The sequence below is a fragment of the Scaptodrosophila lebanonensis genome, unplaced genomic scaffold, assembly GCF_003285725.1.
Source record: "Scaptodrosophila lebanonensis strain 11010-0011.00,11010-0021.00 unplaced genomic scaffold, SlebRS2 tig00000118-arrow-arrow-pilon, whole genome shotgun sequence".
NCBI lineage: Eukaryota > Metazoa > Arthropoda > Insecta > Diptera > Drosophilidae > Scaptodrosophila > Scaptodrosophila lebanonensis.
The window spans coordinates 1,070,862-1,093,064 of NW_022060578.1; the positions used below are offsets into that span (position 1 = coordinate 1,070,862).

At 38.3% G+C, this 22,203-nt stretch overlaps 1 protein-coding gene across 16 annotated transcripts; it reads left to right on the forward strand.

Moving 5' to 3' along the window:
* The first annotated feature begins 2,322 nt into the window (after positions 1–2,322).
* On the forward strand, positions 2,323–22,203 carry LOC115628575 (sodium/hydrogen exchanger 3). 16 transcript variants are annotated; one of them, XR_003995808.1, is made up of 21 exons: positions 2,323–2,909; positions 5,080–5,290; positions 6,250–6,513; positions 7,998–8,200; positions 8,284–8,404; positions 8,463–8,601; positions 8,668–8,885; positions 8,945–9,237; positions 9,296–9,421; positions 9,757–9,944; positions 10,338–10,476; positions 11,446–11,460; positions 12,401–12,457; positions 12,589–12,675; positions 12,738–12,819; positions 13,385–13,477; positions 14,416–14,628; positions 15,908–16,120; positions 16,667–17,024; positions 17,726–19,711; positions 20,564–20,658. XR_003995808.1 is itself a non-coding variant. In XM_030524742.1 (21 exons), the coding sequence occupies exons 1-21, from the start codon at positions 2,352–2,354 to the stop codon at positions 21,027–21,029; spliced, it is 4,320 nt and encodes a 1,439-aa protein (XP_030380602.1). In that variant the 5' UTR covers positions 2,323–2,351; the 3' UTR covers positions 21,030–22,203. The 16 variants fall into 16 exon arrangements, 15 of the variants coding, with proteins under 15 accessions (XP_030380602.1, XP_030380605.1, XP_030380604.1 ...); XM_030524742.1 differs by having other exon boundaries at positions 17,726–18,001; positions 20,564–22,203; XM_030524745.1 differs by having other exon boundaries at positions 16,706–17,024; positions 17,726–18,001; positions 20,564–22,203.

A 22,203-nucleotide genomic window follows, 5' to 3' on the forward strand; every position in this document is an offset into this window, starting at 1 on the left:
ACCTCTAATTGCATAATCGATTGAGCTAAAATGTTGATTTCCTAAACATTTCCATAACCCTTCCCTGCCTACCTTTTCGTCCGAGTGCGTGGCCTTCGTTTGGGTTCATTTCATGACGCTTGAATGAGCCAAATTATAATGTCTGTCCATTTGTGAATATTTTAGCTCAATTTTTCCTTATTAATTTTAAAATTTCAGACTGTATGTGCGCCAAATCAAACGCTTGGCAAGCGTTTTCTTGGTTGGCGTCCAAAAATTATCTATTGCGTCGTGTTGATTATTCTCGTGGCTAAATGTTCTCCACATTTACGAGACTAAAACAAACGCTGCTCATGGGGCGCTTCTCAAGTCTATAAATTTCATTCGATTTGGCAAACTTGAACTTTGGCCAAGAGTTATAAACAAATGTGTATCAAGCCATCTGTAATCACATCTCTGCAGTCGATCAGTTGGTTCATCAAATATCAACCACCGTTTAACTTAAATTTAGTCTAGTTGACTATTCTCACTAAATGCAATAACTTTTCTTCATTATTGAAATCAAAATTAAATTGCCTAATGCCACATAAAGTTAATTGCTAGCCAATTAAATTCCACTTACAAATCTTGTTAACGGTTTCAACTGGCAGTCAATGCCAATTAGTGGCCAAGTGCTTTTAATCAAAGTCACTGAACTCGAGTTATGTGCTTGTTAATAAATTTGATTGGCTATCAGAAAAATTTGTGCCTGTGCCTGTTCTTTGTATTTTTTATTAGCTGATTGGGTTGGCGAAATTGTGTTAGTAGACAAATTCATTTCGCAGTTTAGAAGATTCAGTTATCTTAAAATATAAGGCAGTATCAAAGCTACTGGGGAGTACTAAATCATATGGGTCTTATAAAATATACTGCTGCGCTTGACGCCACCAACGCCTCGTGACAAGCCAGACTGACGACCCTCAAGAGATAAAGATCGACGCGGTGGCTTATCACTCTCAAGTGTACAAGTATTATGCAATAAAAGCTACTACATGAGATTCTGAACGAATTATTCGGCCTATTACGTTCGCACAAATAGAAGACAATTGCAATTATAATGTTTTACATCCAATAAATTTTGAGCCATTGGCTTGGAATTCAGATCAACTCAAAACGATCAATTGAAAGATCGTTTCGACTGCGGTTTCAATTCATCTCCCAAACTGCGACATTACTGCAGAATGTTCCTTGCCATTGCACTTGAGTTTGTTTGTTTGCGCTAATTATTTCATTGCTTTGTAAGAATCAGCTTTTCATCTTATCTGCCCAAGAGCCAACAAGTCCGTACATGTGCTCTTTTGTTAAAAATGAATAAATGTTGGTGGAGCGAGCTACTGTTTTAATCATTTTGTACGACAAGCTAATGTTTTTATTTCTAACTCGAGCTGGGTGTGAGCTTATTAATTACGCGTGGCGCTAAGTAATCTGGATTTTTCCAGTTCGAAAAACATGTAGGCCAATAGTAGTATGTATAAAGAGGGGTTGTGAATTTTATATTTGTTTGAGAAGCGATAATTGAACAGACAAATAATATCACTGCAGATTAATACAAATTAACAAATTAAATGGAATTTACTAAGGAGGAATTTGTTAGCTTACTGTTTGTTGGACTATGCTTGGTACACAAAAAAGTACAAGTAATGCTCTATTAGTATTAAATAATAGGAATCGCTCGTATATAAATCTGTCTTCAATAATGAAAGGCTATTCGGTCACAAATCATGGAAGGTTTCTCACACATAGCCACCTATGGACATTAATCACGTGGAAAGTTGAGCATTTTAGCACATTCATTGGCACCTCTTCCAGTTAGCTGGCCATTTGCTTCTCTTTGATCAACTGCGATTGTTAAGAATAACTTTAGCAAATATTTGATAGCATTTTTATTAAGCAAATAACGGAGGTTCATTGATGACCGGCAAGAGGGTTTCTTTTTAAATAAAAATTCTTGACTTGAACCAGTTTAGATCGGTTATTACGGCAGGTCGGTCGTGTTTAAAAAGTTCAATAAAAGTAATAGCAAAACTGAATTTCAAAACGAAGCCAATAACAAGTATTAACTCTCTTTGCAGGCACATAGAGACCTGGCACCTAGTTACTCTGAATAAACGCCGGACAGAAATTTGAGGAACGCACACCTGGGATCTAAAGGCGAAGACACAACAATAAACGCACACAAATGCTGAGTCCATAGAACAAGCCGGAACCACAGGACAACGCAGGATTATGCTGGCGTCAGCAGCCGCTTTAATGCAAGCACAAATCAATATTCAAGCCAATACAAACACCATTAACAAACACCACCAGCAGCAGCAGCAGCAGCAACAACAACAATGAATGTGACGGAGAAGGATTACGACAGCGCGACCTCCGCGCTGGAACAGCAAATGAATTTGGCCCGCCGCGCCTGTTGGAGCACCGGCAGAAGGACGCTTTCAAGTGAATTACCCGCGACAAAAATTGAAGTTCAAGTTGAAGTTGAATCTGCGGCTGAGGCAGAAGCAAAAACAGAAAAAATGAATGGTGCTACTTTAAATAATAATAGTGAAACATTTAGCCAAGTCTATGAGCATAGCTTACAAAATTCTAAACAATATGAACTGCATTGGAGGGGCAAGAAATCGGGCCTCGAATCGTTGCTCGGCCAGCTTTGGCTACAAATGGTGGCTCTTGTACATCGTCCAAACCAACCACCGAGTGGACCTAACACAAACGAAAACAAAAACCACATCAACTACAGAAAAATACTGAGTAAAAAGCTGACGCTGCTCTGTGCCATTTGTATGTTTCTAAGCTGCATTGAGGCCCGACCGAATACAAGCGTTTTGAATCCAGTCAGCGCTACAAAGCCCACAGAAGCGATCAGCTACGAAGGTGTTGCGCCGCTAAAGGTAAGTTCCCTTCTACAAGTATATGCGAGTGCTTAGTAGTTGGGAGACATTGCTTCCCACTTTCAATTCATTATGTCGTTAGTTTCTTAACTAACTCCTCCCGAAACTAAGATTACTCTACTAACTTATCGACAAAACAAGCGTGCGACCAATTCACATTCACAAGCGGCGTTTCTGCGACTTTTGCTAACAAAAACGTCATAAACAACGGCGTTTAGGGTGACAGTCGCGATAATATAGGTAATTAGCATATCACCCGAAAATATGGAACCTGTTAGCAATTCACAATTACGCCTTTAACTCAATGCCGCGCTGTTCCACGTTCCGTCTTCACAGCAAAGTAATATGAGAAGACGGCATACTTCATACTCTGATATATGAGTATGAGATTCCGACTACTTCAGCTTAACAAATTGCTAGTAATTTTGTAGAAAAACACATGTCTTTCAGACACACTCGTACACAAAAGGTGTACTTTATTGGAGATCATTATCCTAATGTAAGCATTTCTCATTAGAGTGTGTTTACAGTTTCCATTTACAATTAAGGCGGGTTTGAAACAGTAAATAGACCTTCAATTTACTTTAGCCGAGCAAATAATAGAAACTTGCTTTACAACTGTGTTATTTTCAAATCAATATAATAATATACTTAAATTATTGAACTGAACACAAATGTTCATCTGTTTATACAAATGTACGAGAATGTAAAAAATAGCAGAAATATATTTATAATTCGCTATTAAGCAAACAATACGAAGGCAACATGAGTTAATACGAAATGCCATTAGCAATTAATTATACTTTTTTGTCAATAAAGAGAAGAAAACAAGAATTGAATGATAGAGTCGAACGGGCCCAACTCGTTAATACCCTATACCCCGAAGCAAACATTAGGTTGGTGCAAAGTATGTAACAGGCAGAAGGAATCATCTCCGACCCCACGAAGTGCATATATTCTGAATCAGCATGACGAGAGAAATCGATCTAGACATGTCCGTCCGTCCTCCCGTCTGTCTGTCTGTCTGGATGAACGCCTGGATTTCGGAAACGGCTGAGCGTGTTTTTAAGAAACTTGGTATGCTCCTAGTCCCTTGTCTATACGAGTTTATTTTATTTGTTTGATCCCCCCACAAACTGCGCTCTTCTTCTTCATTTTGCTTCTGCTAGAGGTGCCCATAACTCAGTGTCGAAGCTTTGCCTGGGTACAGGGTATTTCACTGTCGGTCTTGCTCGACTGTAGCGTTCTCTCTTGTTAAAAATATTTTTATAAAATAAATATTTTTAGATTTAATTACGTAAATTAGTCAGCTAGATTATTTAATTGATAACACATATGTATGTATGTTTAAATGGCATACATTTTCATCGGGATTACGTCCAAAATTACGGGAGTTTTGGGAAATCACTAATAGGGTAGAGAAGTAGGGGAGAGAGAGGCATCAGAGATAAAATAAAAACTCAATGTCCCTGGGGCTTATATCAAGTTTGTTTATTATAGCTCTAGTATTCATACAAATGGACGGACGGACAGACCAACATGGCTATATCAACTCAATTTGACATACTAATCAAGAATATATATATTTTGGGGGCCTGCCACGACTCGTTCTGTATGTTACATACATTCACACTAAATTACTAGTATGTATACCCTCTACCTTTGGGTTACGTGTAGTCGAAAGCAGCAGCAACAGGAACATAATTTTGTTTCGTGATATTCTTTATTTAAGATCTGTGTTGGGCTGGACAATTATAAAATTGTTATTAGAACCCTATGCCGGGCCCCGATCGTGAATATACTCTTGCCTTTTACCATTCTCCTATATATAGGGTACCAGTAGAACGCAACCCAAGCTTTCTTACCGTGATCAATATTTGCACCTACAATTACAACTACTTTTAAATCCCATTAGTCGTATTTTCATTCATGAAGCGCCAAGTTTCGGTCTATTGCTCTCAACACATGCGGCTGATACTGTTAATTGAACAATTGTACTTAGTTTGAGTGGCGTGCATGTAACTGCCGCTTCTAATGGAATATCCCAGGGCTAAGGGCATAGACTGCGTGAATCGGAATCGTGACATATATGGACTTGTATCAGCAAACTTTGTCTTTACCATATTTTTATCACACACACACACTCTCTCTCACACTCTACCAAACGCAGCTGCAGTCTAGCACTGCAGTACCCACCGATACCGATACGTTGGAGCCTTTACCAAACGCAGAGTACTTGACGAGCGACGAGGAACGGCTCCACGATGAAGAGGGTCACCATAAAACGGACCGTTACCCCCTCTCGCAGGTGGAATTTGCGCGAGTGAAGACGCCTTTCATCATCGGCATTTGGATATTGTCGGCGAGTATAGCAAAAATCGGTAAGTGTTGAGCGGAAGACTTGTGGGCGAGCTGCCAAAAAAAATCAATAAGATTTATATAATTGTGATGCGTTCACGACGCTGCTGACATTTATGTAGATTTACGTCAAGTTATCAAGGCGTCATGTGTGCGGGTCGGTGTGGGGGATGATTTGGGGCTGCTTCCGTAGTAAACGACTGCCTCTGAAGGACATGACGTCGGTGCAGCCTGCAGGCAGCATGCATTGCATAAGCGTTATTATAACTGATGCTAGCAATGCTTTGGGCCATGCAAGGAGCTCACAATTGTGCGAATTCAGGCTGTACCAAACAATTAGGCTATTCCATCAAATGGGCTTCATAAAGGGGTTTTCGACAGACATACAATAGGCCCCAAAATAGAAATAGTCTGTTCTTTCAAGGATAGTCAACATTGAAAATGTTCCTCTGACGCTTGAATTGAAATGCTTTGTGCTGCACTTTTATAATCTCTTGATTCCAAAGCAGAAAGAGCTGGAAAATACATGAAATACCGCCTATACTACAAGTATATACGTAGTGTAACCTATAAACATTTCTGTGTACTCATATATTTTGTTTTGGCACGAATTGTGTTTTTATTTTTCATTCATGTATGGGTATTTCGCACATTTGCTGCCTCATGCGCTGCTATTGACCCAAATGCAAAAATTTCGCTCGACCGCACAAACACACAGATCGACAGACCGACAGACAGACAGCGGGATAGATGGACCGCCTGACAGACCCATGGTTTGTTCGACGAGACACATTTACATCTAAAAGCGCCATGTTGAATATATAAGCAGAAATATACAAAAGCTTCGTATGTAATTAATGTAAATATGTTGTGCATATTAAGCAGGGAGCGATACGTCCCCTGCTCTGGCTCAACCCCTGAATTTGTACATTTTTAAATAAATTTGTTTGGTTTTTGTTCCTTTTATTCTCTGCGCTTGCAGGTTTTCATATGACGCCAAAACTGCACCTGATTTTCCCGGAGTCATGCCTGCTGATTGTAGTGGGAGTCGTCATTGGTGTGGTGCTCTATTTCTGCACCGATGTGGCTGTTTCGCCACTCACGCCCAACACATTCTTCTTCTACATGCTGCCACCGATTATCCTTGACGCGGGCTACTTTATGCCGAATCGCTTGTTCTTCGACAACCTGGGCACAATTTTGCTTATGGCTGTGGTTGGCACAATCTTCAACATCGCCACCATCGGTAAGTAACGAAAGTGCAGTTCTATATACAGACATAAACATATAGTGTACGGTTATATACATATCACAGACTTAGCCGATCTAACCATGTTTTTATTTGTTTAACTGAGGGTTAGGCTACCTAGTCTGCTTTTTCAAAGGCGTACTTGAATATTCATTACCACGCAAAAATATTACCAAGCAATAAGAAACGAAATAGCAACAAGCTTCAACATCAATGACTAACTGGTTCAGTATTCTGTGTCTCAATCGACAATTTACTGGCTTGCTAAATTACAATCACTATGTATTTCATGAGTTGAGTGCCTAAAACGCCCATGAAGAGACCCCGAACGCCCACCACTGATTTTTCTTAATGAAATTGCAACACGTCAGCGAATATGAAAGATTATCCAACATACAAGTATGTGTACTATATGTATGTGCACGTTCGAACGTGATCTTTACTGATTTACGGATTTAAAAGTGAAATACAAAAATGCAAACAAAAGATAGACATCAACTGCATCGCATTACAGCGAACAAAGCTCGACTGACACCGAATTGCCCATGACAATGCATACTAATTTTAATTATTCCGCTTTGTGACAATAGTGTTTAGTATGTTTTCCGAAACCTCTTCTAATCTAGGGCTGCAACGTTTTAAACTCTATTATACACACGTGCTACACATATAATAGTTATCAATATGACGATCAGAGGCTTTCGACTGTATAAAACAGCCAAGCTTTTGGACACTATTTCTCGTAATCCTTGGAACTATAGTATGAACCCAAATTTGACAATTACAGCCTTTAAATGCTTATGTGTCCTCCTGTCGAATTTCATCTTAATAAGTCAACTCTAATGCTAAAACCATAATGTAGATTCTAGCCATGATCTGCCAGCAGCTGTTGTTGTAGTTCTACTTGTAGAGACTCTTCACAAATAAGCCTTATAATTTCATTTCATTTATTAATTTAATTTAACGTTGAAAAGTTTTTGTTCTTTAATTGAGAATAGGGTATTTGAGAGTTGGCCCCACTCGACACTAGCATTGCTTTCTTATTATTTAAAGAACTATGTATTATTTTAAAAGTTATTTAAAGAACACCAACGTGGAAATTTTTTAATTTGAATGGGGACTTCAATATTATACCTAAACTGAGTTTTCAATTACATATTCACATTTCATTCAAATTTTGTATGGTTCCATACTACTTTCACATACTTTTTAAACCGTTTCGCACTTGGGATGGAAAAGGAGGAATATTTAATTTCAATCAGCAGCTACACTTCAAATTTCGACATGGTATTGGAGCTATGTCGAATTCCTTTAAAGCTCGGCTTTAATAACGACAGATAAACATCAGCTGAGCTCTAATATTGTCTGATATACAATTAAGCACATGTTTAACTCTACTGTAGATGCAAGAATATATCTTCTTTTTTTTTATTTTCTCTGCAACAAAACTGTATTAAAGCTTTTTTTCGTTTTATCGGCAGGTGGCTCGCTCTATGCGTGTGGTCTTTGCGGCATGTTCGGCGATGAGAGCGCAACGCCCAGACTCTTGGATGTCTTTCTCTTTGCATCGCTGATATCCGCCGTAGATCCTGTGGCTGTGCTGGCTGTATTTGAGGAAATACACGTCAATGAAATCCTGTACATTGTTGTGTTTGGCGAGTCCCTGCTAAACGATGCCGTCACAGTATGTCAATATCCCCCCACCCCCCTACACACTCACACACACACTACACGTCCTTCCAATTTAAATGATTTGTATTCTTGTAGGTGGTCATGTATCACATGATGGAGGTGTACAATGAAATTGGCTTGCCGAACATTAACGCACAGGACATAGCAAGCGGTGTTGGTTCCTTTTTTGTGGTGGCGCTTGGCGGCACTGCTATAGGTAACGTCATGGCCAGGCCTACAGAGATGTGTTCATGTACAACAACTACTGTTTCTAGGTATAATTTGGGGCTTCCTAACAGGACTTGTCACACGTTTCACCGATCATGTGCGTGTAATAGAGCCAATCTTTATATTTGTTATGGCCTACTTGGCGTATCTGAATGCGGAAATCTTCCATATGAGCGGCATATTGGCGTGAGTATTCCCCTAACTTGATTGCAGATGCTCCTCAATTCAATATCAATTCTCATATTTCTACAGAATCACCTTTTGTGGCATTACCATGAAGAACTATGTGGAGTCGAATATATCGCAAAAGTCGCACACCACTGTCAAATATGCGCTCAAGATGTTATCCAGCTCGGCGGAAACTATAATATTTATGTTCCTAGGTGTGGCAACCGTTAATAACAAGCATGTTTGGAATACGGCCTTTGTTGTGCTGACCATTACCTTTTGCTCAGTATTTCGTGTTGTGGGTAAGTTTGGCAAACCCCACCAACAATTTCTACCATAACTGATGTGTGTCTGTCTTCAGGTGTTATTTTTCTGTCTGCCATCGCAAATCGTTTCCGTCTCCACAAGCTGTCGCGAGTCGACCAGTTTGTCATGTCCTATGGTGGCCTGCGCGGAGCCGTCGCCTTCGCTCTTGTGCTGCTGGTCGATGAGAACGTGGTCAAGCAGAAGGATATGTTTGTGACCACCACCATAGCTGTGATCTACTTTACTGTGTTTTTGCAAGGCATTACTATAAAGCCGCTGGTGGAGATATTGAATGTGAAGCGCGCACAAAAGCGAAAGCCGACAATGAATGAGCGCATCCATGAGCGCGTGAGTATAATACTTTATATCTTTGAACTTCATACCTAATGGTGGATGCTTTTCACAGTTCATGGACCACCTGATGGCTGGCATTGAGGATATCGTCGGCAAAACTGGCAATTACAATGTCCGAGACAAATTCAAACGTTTCGACAACCGTTTCATTCGTCCTTTGCTGATCAGAGATCTAAAGGTAGTACTTTGTGTTTAAGACTTGCGATATTTTTAAGAGAGATGTTCAAGTCAAATCCCTAAAATTTACTCAGGAAGTTAATGAATTACATTTACTGGATCGCATTCCCTTGCAATATTATGAGAAACATTATGATAAGAAAAAACGCAAGCTTCTGAACTTGGATCATCCCAATAGGCTTTCCAGCTCAAATGTTAAGTCGCGCCGCAGCTCGCAGCCCCAAATCCCCAATAAATCACAGCGTAGCGATACCAATTACGATGGCGATGAGGATCTCTAGACTTTCTTAGGCACTCCTTAATGCATTCCAACATCTTTTCTATTCCCATCGATAGGGCGCAGAACCGAAAATCATCGAGACCTACTCAAAGCTCACTATGCGCGATGCCATGGAAGTGATGCGCCGCAATCCCTCCACCATTGGACAAATGACGGGCACCGAATCAATGAGTGCGCTGTTTAGGAACTATACCAATAACTATATTGGGGGCAGGTGGGCACCGCCAACCATATACACCACCTGGTAAACGAATTTTCGATACGAAATTAATGTACACTCAGAACTTGCTAATGGGTTGCATGCCCGGCACAAGTACTTACTACTACATAGTAATCCACTCACAATGCATGTCTACAGACAAATCGTAAAACGTATTTTACTTGTAAATGTAGAGGATTCTTATATTGTCGTACTTGTATATTGCATGTTATCTCAATTAACACGTCCACGAAATACATACATGAGTAACGGCTAACTACTTGTAGCCTATCGTGGAACAGACAGTGCACACAATTTATTCACGTACTCGTATTTGAAAGAGCACTTTGTAAATATCTAAAATTCGTTTACTTTAATGTTAATTTAATACATAGCTGCGATATTGACCTAAGCTAACATATTTCTTCATACCGATAGTCCAAGCTTAACGAACCTAGACAATGCTTGTTCGCGTAATCTGGACATGGCTGAACTTGACTACAATCCATCCAAAAAGGATCTGACTGATGCCAAAATACATCATCTCCTAGCCGAGGAACTGAAGCCATATAGAAGGGTATGTAGGATGACATCATATACGTTTTTGTGCGTTAATTTTAATAGCTTTCTTTAGATTTCGATAATATAGTAAGAAAGTTTCGAGTTCAAGCAATCCAAACTGATCTCACTCCAAGTTTTTTACTGTGTCCTCACTCTCTTTCTCTCTCTCTCTCTCTCTCTATACAGTAGTGAGCAAAAGTGAATGTATGTTAGAACAACAGGCATTTCGAAGCCCATATAAAAACAAACGCCACAGCAAATCGAGTAAAAGTATACCCTGTATACCTTGATAATCCAAATGAGATAAAGTAGTAGTATATCTGTTTGTCCGTATAAAGACCAAGAACTTTGAAACTATAACTGTTTGGGAAAATAATCCAGATGCAGATCAAGTTTTGTACAATCAGTGTACATTTATTCTCATTATTTTATATATCTTCCGAACGGTGCAAAAATTACTCTTCGTAGGATAACTTTTGCTTAGGCAAAATCTTGTAGTTACGAGTTTGGATGGATTTCACATATTGCTATAACTTAGGCTTTGTATAATATGAAGATTTGTTAGGAACTATTAGGTAAGGAATACAAAAATGTTTTTGTCCGATGTTCTGTGACATTATTCTTTATATGAGCTTCGAAGTGAATGTGACCTTTGCTCCCCACTGTGTACTATACATATCTATGTATATCTATTTCTCACGCAACTCTACCTTGCATATATTACTCTGGAATAAGTACTTATGCAAAGAAATTTCGCTTCTAGTCTCGACCATTCTAATAGTCTAGGCACTTTTAAATTACATATATCGATCGTTTATAAACTGACTATATACTTGTAAGTAATCATTTGTTTGGTTTCTTTTCCATTGTATTGAACTCGTCATCAACTTCTCGTCAACAACCCGTAATGTTTAATTATTGCGTTCAACAAAACTACAACAAATTTATTACGCTTTCAATAATAATGTAAAAATTATTTCAAAAGGCTTCCATACAAATGGTACGAACAAATTGGATTCATTCTTTTGTTGTTCCACTTTAAATGTTTATTTAATTAGCTTATTTTTTCACTTCTTTGAATAATTGAACAAATGTTAAGAGTGGAACGTTTCTTGTGTGTCCGTGCTTTTCTAATATACCTATATTATAACATATTTTTACAAATTACTGTCAATATTTACAATTTCTGTATAAAATACTCGTATTATATGTAAAATGTGTTCTTATTGATGTCTGTATGTTTTCACATTTATATTAATACTTAAACAATGAATACTAACTTGCAAATAAGTGTTGTGTGTTTTTTCAATCCTTTATTCAAAACTAACTCAAACTTTCTTCAATTTGCATTTCCATTAGTTGGTTTTGACATGACTATTAGTATCATATCGCAGGAATTTGTTCAGCTTCGAACACACCGACTGACTAGAGTCTTACTACTTAGAGCATATTTTAATTTGTTGTCTTTGGGTTCGAAAATTCTCATACCATTTCTATGCCCAAAAGTCGCACACTACTTGTATATGTTGTTTTCCTGTGCTGTTTAATCCACGTTAGCACTGTCGTCTATAGCATTGTTTTCAGAACCACAAAGACAATTATTTTATTCATGCATATAAGTAGATAGGCATAGACCTAATACATTTTAGTAATATTAGAAAGAAAGGGGCTAGGACGTGATGGACGCCTTTGCAGAAAATAAACGCACTTTTAAAACAGTATTCACTTGATATCAAAAGCGCAAACTCCATTCCAACCCATGTAAAGATTGTACAAAATGTTTTGAAAAGCCCCCACACATAATCAATTACGTACTACTATTATTAATAGTTTATAAAAGTTACCGTATGCATTTGAAGTAACCATTAATATTTTGACAACGCCGCACACTCCACTATTCATGATTTAAAACTGAACTTGCTTTTGTAATATTTTTACAGCACCGTCGTCTTAGTTATAGCCGACACGCGGTAGATGACAGAGATTTGTCCACGCAGGTAAGTCATGATCTAAAGCTAGTGACAAATCTCTGAACTCACAAGCACATATCACATGTCTACGACACATTGTGCTTAACTCTAATTATTGGGGTGATCTTGTCGACTAATTTGCATTTTTTATGTTACAGGTCAATTATAAAATGCAAATGAATTTCCGACGAATGTTCAATGATCGCAAACACCACAAGCGAAGCAAGCGAGGTGCAAATAGCAAAGCAAGTGAAATGCCTTAGTAATTTAGTTTATCCACTAATTGTATCTTCCTCCATTTTGCCAGGATTCTAAGGAGAACGTCAAACAAAACCACGTGTCTTTCCACGATTTCCAACAGAACGGCACCAACAAGCAGCTCTCCAATGGTACGATTTCGAATTCAAACCATTTTCGCAAAAAATCGTCCAGAAAAAAACATTCTCACAATTCACTTAACAAATATCGTAGATTAGAAATAGGTAAATGGCACTAAAACATATCAAAATACGAATCTACTTTTTCGAATGTATAAAGGAATGATACTAACCGCTTCATTTGATAGAGATCGGTGGCTTATTAGTAAGCTGCTCAATTTTTGAGTTTTACGTTTTTCAGTTCTAAGTCCCGATTATTTAAAAAGATTATTCTATATATATTACATATATTTTACAAATTCACCTAAGACTTGACTCCTTAGGGGTTTATGTTTAAGAAGAAATGTTATCATTTTTGACGAATTGGTTATTACAATAATTTAAACCTTCCTATCTCTCTTTTTGTCTATTTTATTACGTGCTGTCCCCAAAATTGGCTGTTTTCATTCGATTCAATTTTACAAAATGCGGTCCTTCTACTAAAAAAAACTCACACACAACACATCTCTGGCTAACATGATCATGCTACATATATTATCTCGTAAAGATTATATTAATGATTTGCTTAATACAACAGCTGAGGATTGCCAACTCAATCCGAACGAAATCACCGTTGTTGGTCCTCCCGACGACTGGGATGATGGATTAACCTTTACTGCAAAATCATCACGTAAGTTAACGCTTTAGTTCCTGCTTTGATATGTACGTTTATCTAAAATGTGATTTTATGGCCAATGTATAATGATTTAACGATGTTCTTATCTCCGCGTGAATACTACTTTTCCAAATCCCTCCCAGTTATTTGTCTGCACTTGTCCCCATAAATAAATGCAAAGTCTAAGTACTTTCGTTCTTCTACCTCGTTTATTTTATATATTTACTTATCGTTGCTACAATAACATACAACAAGTCCAAACTGAGAGTTTTCTCAATTTGAGCAGTTACGAGCGAACCAGTTACGGAATCTGGTTGATGCGCTTGAATTACCCATAAGAGTTGTTCTTTTTTTCCCTTATTTAACGACTTGACCAATTGACTACACAAAAATGCCATAAAATATAATTCATCCGAAACATATGTACATACAAATAGTATGTTTACCAATGAAGTAAAAGAGAGTAACATTGTATATGATATCATAAAGCGAGGAAATCCTCGAAAGGCTTACCAATTTTAGTCCACACATTTCGTATATTCTTAGCTGTTAGGTAGCTCTGATTTGTCATGGATCTGCTTGTTATTTAAAATATTAATTCAATGGTTGAATTGCAAGCATTGTTTCATAAAAGTATAACTACTTACTACATAAAGGATTTGTCTATATACTACTAGTACGTTATTGTAGGTCGCCAGTTTTGTTTGTCCTTATACTATATAACCAGAGTTCTTGTACCTTTTTATGATTTCTTTTGTTTTGGCAGCTATAAGTTGTTTTGGTTTATATTGACAACACTATTTGAAACATATATTTTAAGTACCAATTTATTAAAGCTATAACGACGCTATTTCTATATATTTTCCCCTCTTAATATTTGAATATTACAAAACAATACAATATATATATATATAATGTATATATAAATGTAAACGCGTGAACAAAAATATCAGCTGACTCGGATCGCGCCAATAATAATTCCTTAATAACGCATATTCAAAACCTGCCGGGTTTTGATGCATCCAAGGCGCGCATCGTGCAGCATTACGCACCCAAACTTGAAGAGAGCCCTGGCCAAGAATTAGGCTCGCCAGATCCACCAGTTGGACCCACAGCGGCGGAGTTGATTTTGCCCTGGCGACGGGATCGTTCGTACCAGAGCATTGGTAAACAAAAATACCATCCCATTTAAGAAGAAGATATGGCTGCATAGCATTTTCCATGCACACAAATCCACTCACCAAACACTACATACTCGAACCATACCCGAACCATACTCGAACCCTACATACAAAGAATCATTTCGTACTACTCGTATATACTATCTAAACCAGCAGACTATGCGCTTTACGGTATTGTTTGTGAGAAGCGAAGCACCTTGCGCGGACTCCAACGTCTACTTTAAGCCGCCACTTGACTTCTAATCTACATAATCGTACATACATACATACAACCACGTACTATATATGTTTGTTGCTTTTCATTCCCAATTCTGATTATTTTCATTGCTACCTACATAGTTGTAGCTACCATAGTTTTCATACGTACATACATACATACATACTAGTATATGTGTATAATTAATTGTGCGTTAAAGCGCGCTTTTGTAAAATAATATAGTATACGCTTTTAGAGGCAGCGAACGCCCTGTAATCGGAGAACACCCGGATGTTTTCGCCTTTGTAGAAGCTTACATACTTGTACTACATACAAATTGCTCAAGAAAGTAAATACATGTGTGTATACTATATACGATATACGAGTATATACTTGTATTTACTTTCGGGTACGGTCAGTCATAAATAGCTCATTACGATATTATAGTAAATCGGAAATCAATAGCAAGGCAGCATGGCATTTTTGTGCATGACAACGTGTTTTGCTTAAGTTACGAATATGTTTTCAGTTTCTAAGTTAGCGGTCGAGCTTGCACTAATTGAACCACTCCTATGAGTTCGGGTATATCCGAACAATTGAAATTCAACATGAGACCGAGGATCGAACGCTTCAGGAAACTCGTTTGCATTACTTGTATGAGTTCAGAGGTTTTCTGTCTTGGTCTGACAAGTAAATAATCTGCCGCAAGCACATCACTTACTACAAGTATATAGTACTAATTAACGAATTTGTGTGTGCAGATTATTTGTTTGTCTGATCGCCAAATTACTGTGAACAGACCTCCATTTATCTCCATTTGTTTTTATTTTACTTTGATTAAGATTGCGTACATACCTTGTTTAAGCGCACCTTGTTATTTCCCAATTAACTATTTCAAATTAAGTGTATTTCTAATTGTACAATAACTGCGCTTGCGATTTCACTGATCTATGAATAGTTGGCCCCCGGCATATGCGAGACTGCAGTGTCCAAATGGGGCCAACCATCCGACGAGTTGCATGGGACTCTAATTAAGGTGTAAATATCACACGTCTTCTCTCCAATTAGTTGCTGAGAATCCCATACCAGAGGAGGATCGTAACATGTCCCGTGACTCTGATGGCGAGCGCCGGGTGGCCACCCCGACGGCTTTGGAATCTCAGCTGCCCTGGAAACGCCAAGGAGATGAATGCACGGACGCTGTGCAGCAGAACGAGTTCCCTGCCTGGGCATCGAATAAGGAGTATTTGGCCTACAATTCGCCGAGCGCAACGTTTCTAGGTAATATACCAGAATACGGGTACAAATCCTGCAAATATTTCTGCAGGAATATTGGACTCGAGAATCATTTTTCAATTCAAGACCCGACCGATGGTTTCTCAATTTTCGTCATTAAGTTTGCTCGAACGATTATTGTTGTTTCAGCGAGCACTTTAGATTGGTTTTGAAAATTGACCAACCACGCGATATCGGCCCTCCAATTTGTACATGACATACTACTATGTGTGCTTTTATAATTTGTTTTGAGTTTCATTAGTGCACCAAAAATATATTGAAAGAAACCATATCTGTGTAAATACACCTTCTTCGAGTACATATGTGTTGTATGAGTTGTCTTCTCTCTCCTTAACTTTCTCTTTTTTTGTCCTTCTCTATTTACCGGGCTTTTCGTTTTGGTAACTCCAAATCTTGCCACTCACACACTGTCTTCGCTTGCCGCAACACAAACACACACTCACGGATCCTCCATGTAAATTCCTGCCCAATGTCCGGCAAACACAAACACACACTCCCCTGCATACTCTGGAAACATCTGCAACCCCCCAGGTGGTATAAACAAGCCTAAACAGCCAAAGTCCGTCATAGGTCTCTTCCGGCGGGAAAGTTCCAGCTCCAAGACCGGCAGTGTTGGAATCGGCAGCAACAGTGCCGTCGACGGCGCAGTCTCGGATCCGACCCTGGCAGCTGCCTTGGGCACCTTGGCGGTCCCTTCTTTAAATCAGGCTTGCAGCACAGCGCCGTCAACTTCGATGCACAATCCGCGTCTGGACAAGCGTTCCCAGTCAATTTCGTCGACATCGATGTCCAGTCATCTGGTCGGCCCGGAGGGTCATGCCGGGCCTTTTCCGGTCACGGCTAGTCATCGGCGCAACGTACGTCGCGGTTCAATGCTGGAGCTGAGTGGGTAAGTACTGCGGCACATGCCGGACTTTTCTTCCTCTCACACACAACAGTCATTCGTCTAAAATGTGCTTTATACATACTATATATTGCTTTGTTAATGTTACATAATATTACTGAGTTGGTATCGTCATTCGTTATGCGGATTGCGTATTAATATTTCTCACACAATTCAAACTTAGCCCTAACCAATGTGTATTTGTTTTCTAGATACAATTAAATTAAAGAGCACAATTACTCTCCCCTATATTGCTAACTAAAAAGTGATTTAAATGGAAATCAGCATGCATTTTAAAACTAAAACTAAAACTTAACTTGCAATTTGTATATCAACGGGGAGTTGCTAATATTGTGAACACCCTACTACTCGTGTATTTAAAAGACTTATTGTTAGGCCACATGATTTATCTCGCTTTAAAGCCACTTCAAGATCTATATCTTTTATTAGCTGCGTTGGCCGTCATTTGATTGAAAGATATGATCTAACGATTTCAGAATACTCAGTACTGAATAGAAAATACAACCAAATCATCAAGACACTCTTAAAACGAATGCATCATGCAAATACCTACATTTGCAGAATAAGAACGTTTTGCAGTTAATTTTATTAAAATAATTTTCTGTGTGTTTCTTTTTGTCTCCCATTCCCGTTCCCTCCCACCCCGTCTTTACGTGTGCGTCGCCTCGGCCAATTTTATTTTACAGACTAATTGCAACTGGACGTAGGCCCAGTAGAATAATGCAAATATACAGTCCAGGAGCAAGTTTACTAGAGTCAGTAAGGGTTACGGCCAGTCCAACAGCAACAACAGCCACCAACATCACCAATACAACAACAACATCTACAGCTACTAAAATACCCAGTCAAGAAACTAACGAAATACTACTACTGTCAACTACTAACAGATCTGAAAACTCCTCCAATGCAAGTTCAACCACCAGTTCTCCCACATCTGAGAGTATTGCAACGTATTATTCAAAGTAATCGAAAGCCTAGCAATGCAACTGCCACTTAAGCCGGCCATTTTCGAATCTCAACATTATGAAAATACAATAAAAACCTACCCACATACACATACATGTGTACAAGTATATCGACAATATGATCGCATCGCCTATGTATATGAAATCGAGGCTTATCATTGTAGTTACAATTTAGAACAGTTTAGAATGCGCATCTACTCGTATAAGAAATGCTTTGTCATCATTAGTATTGGTATGCCATTTTTAAAATGCGAACGGTTGCCTTAGTTCCAAAATACATAAGTTATCGTTAAGCTCTGGATATTGAAAAACATTCATATCAAGTCCACTCACGCACTCATTTGTATCTTTTCACTGGCCCGTATCTTTGGTTTATTAATCCATAAATTCTGATGTTGCTGAATTTAATTACTATACCTTGTACCCCGAAGGGATAAAGGAGGTGTGGCAGACTCCATGTTATCGGTACTAATATGATCAGCATGACGAGACGGATCGATAACGATATCTCCATCCGTCCATCCGTATGAACGCTGAGAACTAATGCATCATAAAAGCTAGCTTTGCAGGATAACCTTTTTTGTTTAAAGTATTCAGAAACCTTTACCTAGTTTGTGTTTTAAGAGTTAAGCTTTTTTAAAGTGTTTCTTTAATGATAGTTTTCAAGATGACTCTTGGTATTCAACACACTTTTTGTTTATCTCGGATTGTAATCAAATTTGGTGTTCATTGGTTTTTTATAATGTCCCACAACAATCCAAAATATAATCAAAACTGATTTACTATATTGTAAAGCTACCATTGGAAAGATCGATGGAAGAACCAATCATAGTACTAAAATCTTTTCTGTTTATTTCAGTAACTGAACCAAATTTGGTATTTTTAGTTTTTTTAAATCTGGTATTTGATCAAAATTAGTCAGAGGTACAAAAAGTTTATTTTAGTTGAACGGCTGCAGGGGGGAGAAGGGTGGGTACAGGGTATTCAAGAGTCGGGCTGGCACGACTCTAACGTTCCACTCGTTAGCTTTTGGCTGTATGATCTAACCTTTGGCTTTGTGGTCTAACCTCCTTGCCGTTTGTCTAATACGTATATAATGTTATTGGAGCACATACTATAGTGTACTTAGTATGTGTGGCTATTATATAGTACTTATAACTGATTTATTTTTGTGGTAGTTGTAACTCGGTAATTATTTCGTTTTGTTGGATAACAATTGCATGCTTTATCCATTAAGATGGACCTAACAGACATAGCAACAACAAAAATACCATCTTAACCCAAAAACATACCCTAACCGAATATAAATATTAATCAAAAATACTGTCTTAATTTGTGAGTTAATCGTTCAAATGATAACAATGATTCCTTGTCAAATGTGTGTCATGGTGCGTTCTATTATATTTTGAATCTTCAATGAGTAATAACCAAGATTTGCATAAATATTGGCCAACAGAATGTCATCTCTATATTAACCAATCCCTAACAAACTATATTTTTAGAGCCGCCTCAATTGAGTCTGTATAGCAATATCGAAACGAGCACACAACCCAAAACCAGGAAAGCTGCACAAGAAACCTTTTAACTTACACACTAAACACAAATACACACATACACACACACACAACACCCAGCACCTGTGATAATTCCCTAGACTTTTATATGCCTTAGAGTATATTCATATGCCTTTAAGAAGAATAATTTTGTGTAAGTATTTCAAGCACCCTTTTATCTTATCCACTTTCTATCCACTTACACATCTTGTGCAACTGCAACCACTTCTCTAAAACCACTAACCACTGATTGGGACAGTCTGTCACTAATTTCTCTTGATTTGTGCAAACAGACAAGTACTTACTCTTATCCAAAAAAATGTAGGTAACCCAAGACTAATCACTCTGTTTGACATAATATTTAGAATTAAATTTCGCCGACGCCCATGCATAACCATAGATGAAGTCAGCTTTAATACTATAGTATATATACTATAATTGTATCATACAAGTACATGTGTCCTTTATGAATTAAGTAGAAAGTAGTAAAAAAGTGTATTAGTTGCTGTATAGACTATCCTACTAATTCATTTTGGTTTCTCATCTTTGTTACACTGTTTTAAAAATAATTAAAACAAACCAAAAAAAAAAAAAAAAAAAACAAACAAACAAGTAAATCGTTTTATTTGCCTTATTTTTTATTTAATTGTACATATGTATGTATATCTATACTTAGACTCTAAAACCTAGTAATTTAGTTATTAGAATCATGCCCAAAGTATTTTACCCACAATCTTGGATTACGGACCCATCTGATGTTAAGGAATGGGTTTGGTAATCCAATATCGTTTGGGTAAGGGCGTCTCACATCCAAACCAAATATATAACCAAATATTTCCCATACCATTTACCGTTCTCAAGTCATGCCAAAATTAATCACAAATTTACATTAACTTTCTACGAATTCTCTTCACCTCACCAACCAACCAACCAACCAAACAACTTTTCAAACCACCACCTCGAATGCCTGCACCACTCTTGCATACAATACAAACACCAACCATAGTGACACAATTCCCGAGGAGTCCTCGTACCAGCACGGCCACTCGAAGTCGCTCTGTGAGCCGGCAGGCGACGATTGGGACACCACACCACTGGCCATGGGCAGTGCCAATAGCGAGAAAATGATGCGCAGTGGCCGGGAACCGCTCCTTCCCCGCTTGACGCCACGGGCCCAAGTACGTCGCATGGGGGCCGGGGCAGTGAGCGGCGCCAGCGTTGGGGTGCCCGGCAGCAAAAATCAGGCAACCACCGCGCTATTAGCTCCCACGGACTATGAGGACGATGACGATGAGGACGAGGATTTTGATTTGTATGACGATGAAAACATTGTGGTCGTAACCACGCTCCACGATGGAGGTGCTGGTGCCCGTCCCAATCGTGGAAGCGGATTATCAGCGACTCCGGGGCAGCAGCCCACCACCACAACCAGCATACGGCTGACTCGGAAGAGCGACGAGAGCATCATTTGAGTATCAAGTTCGGAAGCCGACGTGAGCATCGAGGACGAGCGGGAGGATGACAGACAGCAGCGCCGGGTGCAACCACGTTGGCTTGGCACACGTTCCAAGAGTCTATTCAAGTACGAAATGTTTTACTGAGGGCTAGCAACGATTTATCTAAAGAGTACGATACAGAAGATGTGTATGCTATTTACACAGAGGATGTTAATTTTAGGCCAACAGTTGACGAGTTGCAGAAATAGTTTCAAAATGGTTTTAACCAAAAAGCTTTATACATATTAAATAACAAACTGTACTTGTATATTAATTATGTATCACAAAATAATAACTTTATGTGTTTAGTCAAAGGGAAATTTTATGTTCCGTAGGGCAGGTTGCTGCATTTCATTTATGTACTCGTCTGTATGTATGTATGTAGTTTGTGTTAATATTGTTGACAATTAAATTCCGATTTGCGTTTAGTACAAATTTTAAAATAACGTGTTTGGTGCACGCAGCCAGCCCTACCCCAGCAATTGTTATACAAATAAATTAGGTGATTACAGCTAATGTGTTCTTAATAGCAAGTCAGTAAATTAATATTGTAATTCTGAGGTAATTATGTAGCCAGGCCTTACATTAAGCTCACACCATTTAATTGTCCGTCTTTATTTAAGTTTCTTGTTCCTTTCCTCATCAACTTCAAAGCTTAGTTCAATTGTAGTCTAAGTTTTAACATTTAATGCAATAGAAGCCACAAAGGTACTTAAGTTTTGTACAATATAGTACGGTACAGTGAGCAGTACAGTACAGTACAGTACAGTACAGTACAGTACAGTACAGTACAGTACCGTAACACTAAGGTAATGACTAATTGAATACAAATTAATAGAGGAATGTATATGCAACTCAAAATTAGTCTCAATATATTATTTTTGTAAGAATTTACGAGAGGAACTCGCATACATAGGCCCAACTTTTAAAATAAATCATGATGTCGTGTTTGAGAGTTTGTGGAAAGAGTATTACAAGAGACAACCCAAAAAAATACAAAATAGTAGTTGTAGCCCAAGCCTAATGGTTTAAGTGCTCACATTAAATACATACTTGTACAAGTATATGTGCATTAATTGCATATTCTTCTTAAGTTGAACAGACAATGTAAACATAGCGGATTAGTGAAATAGATACTTACCTTAAACGA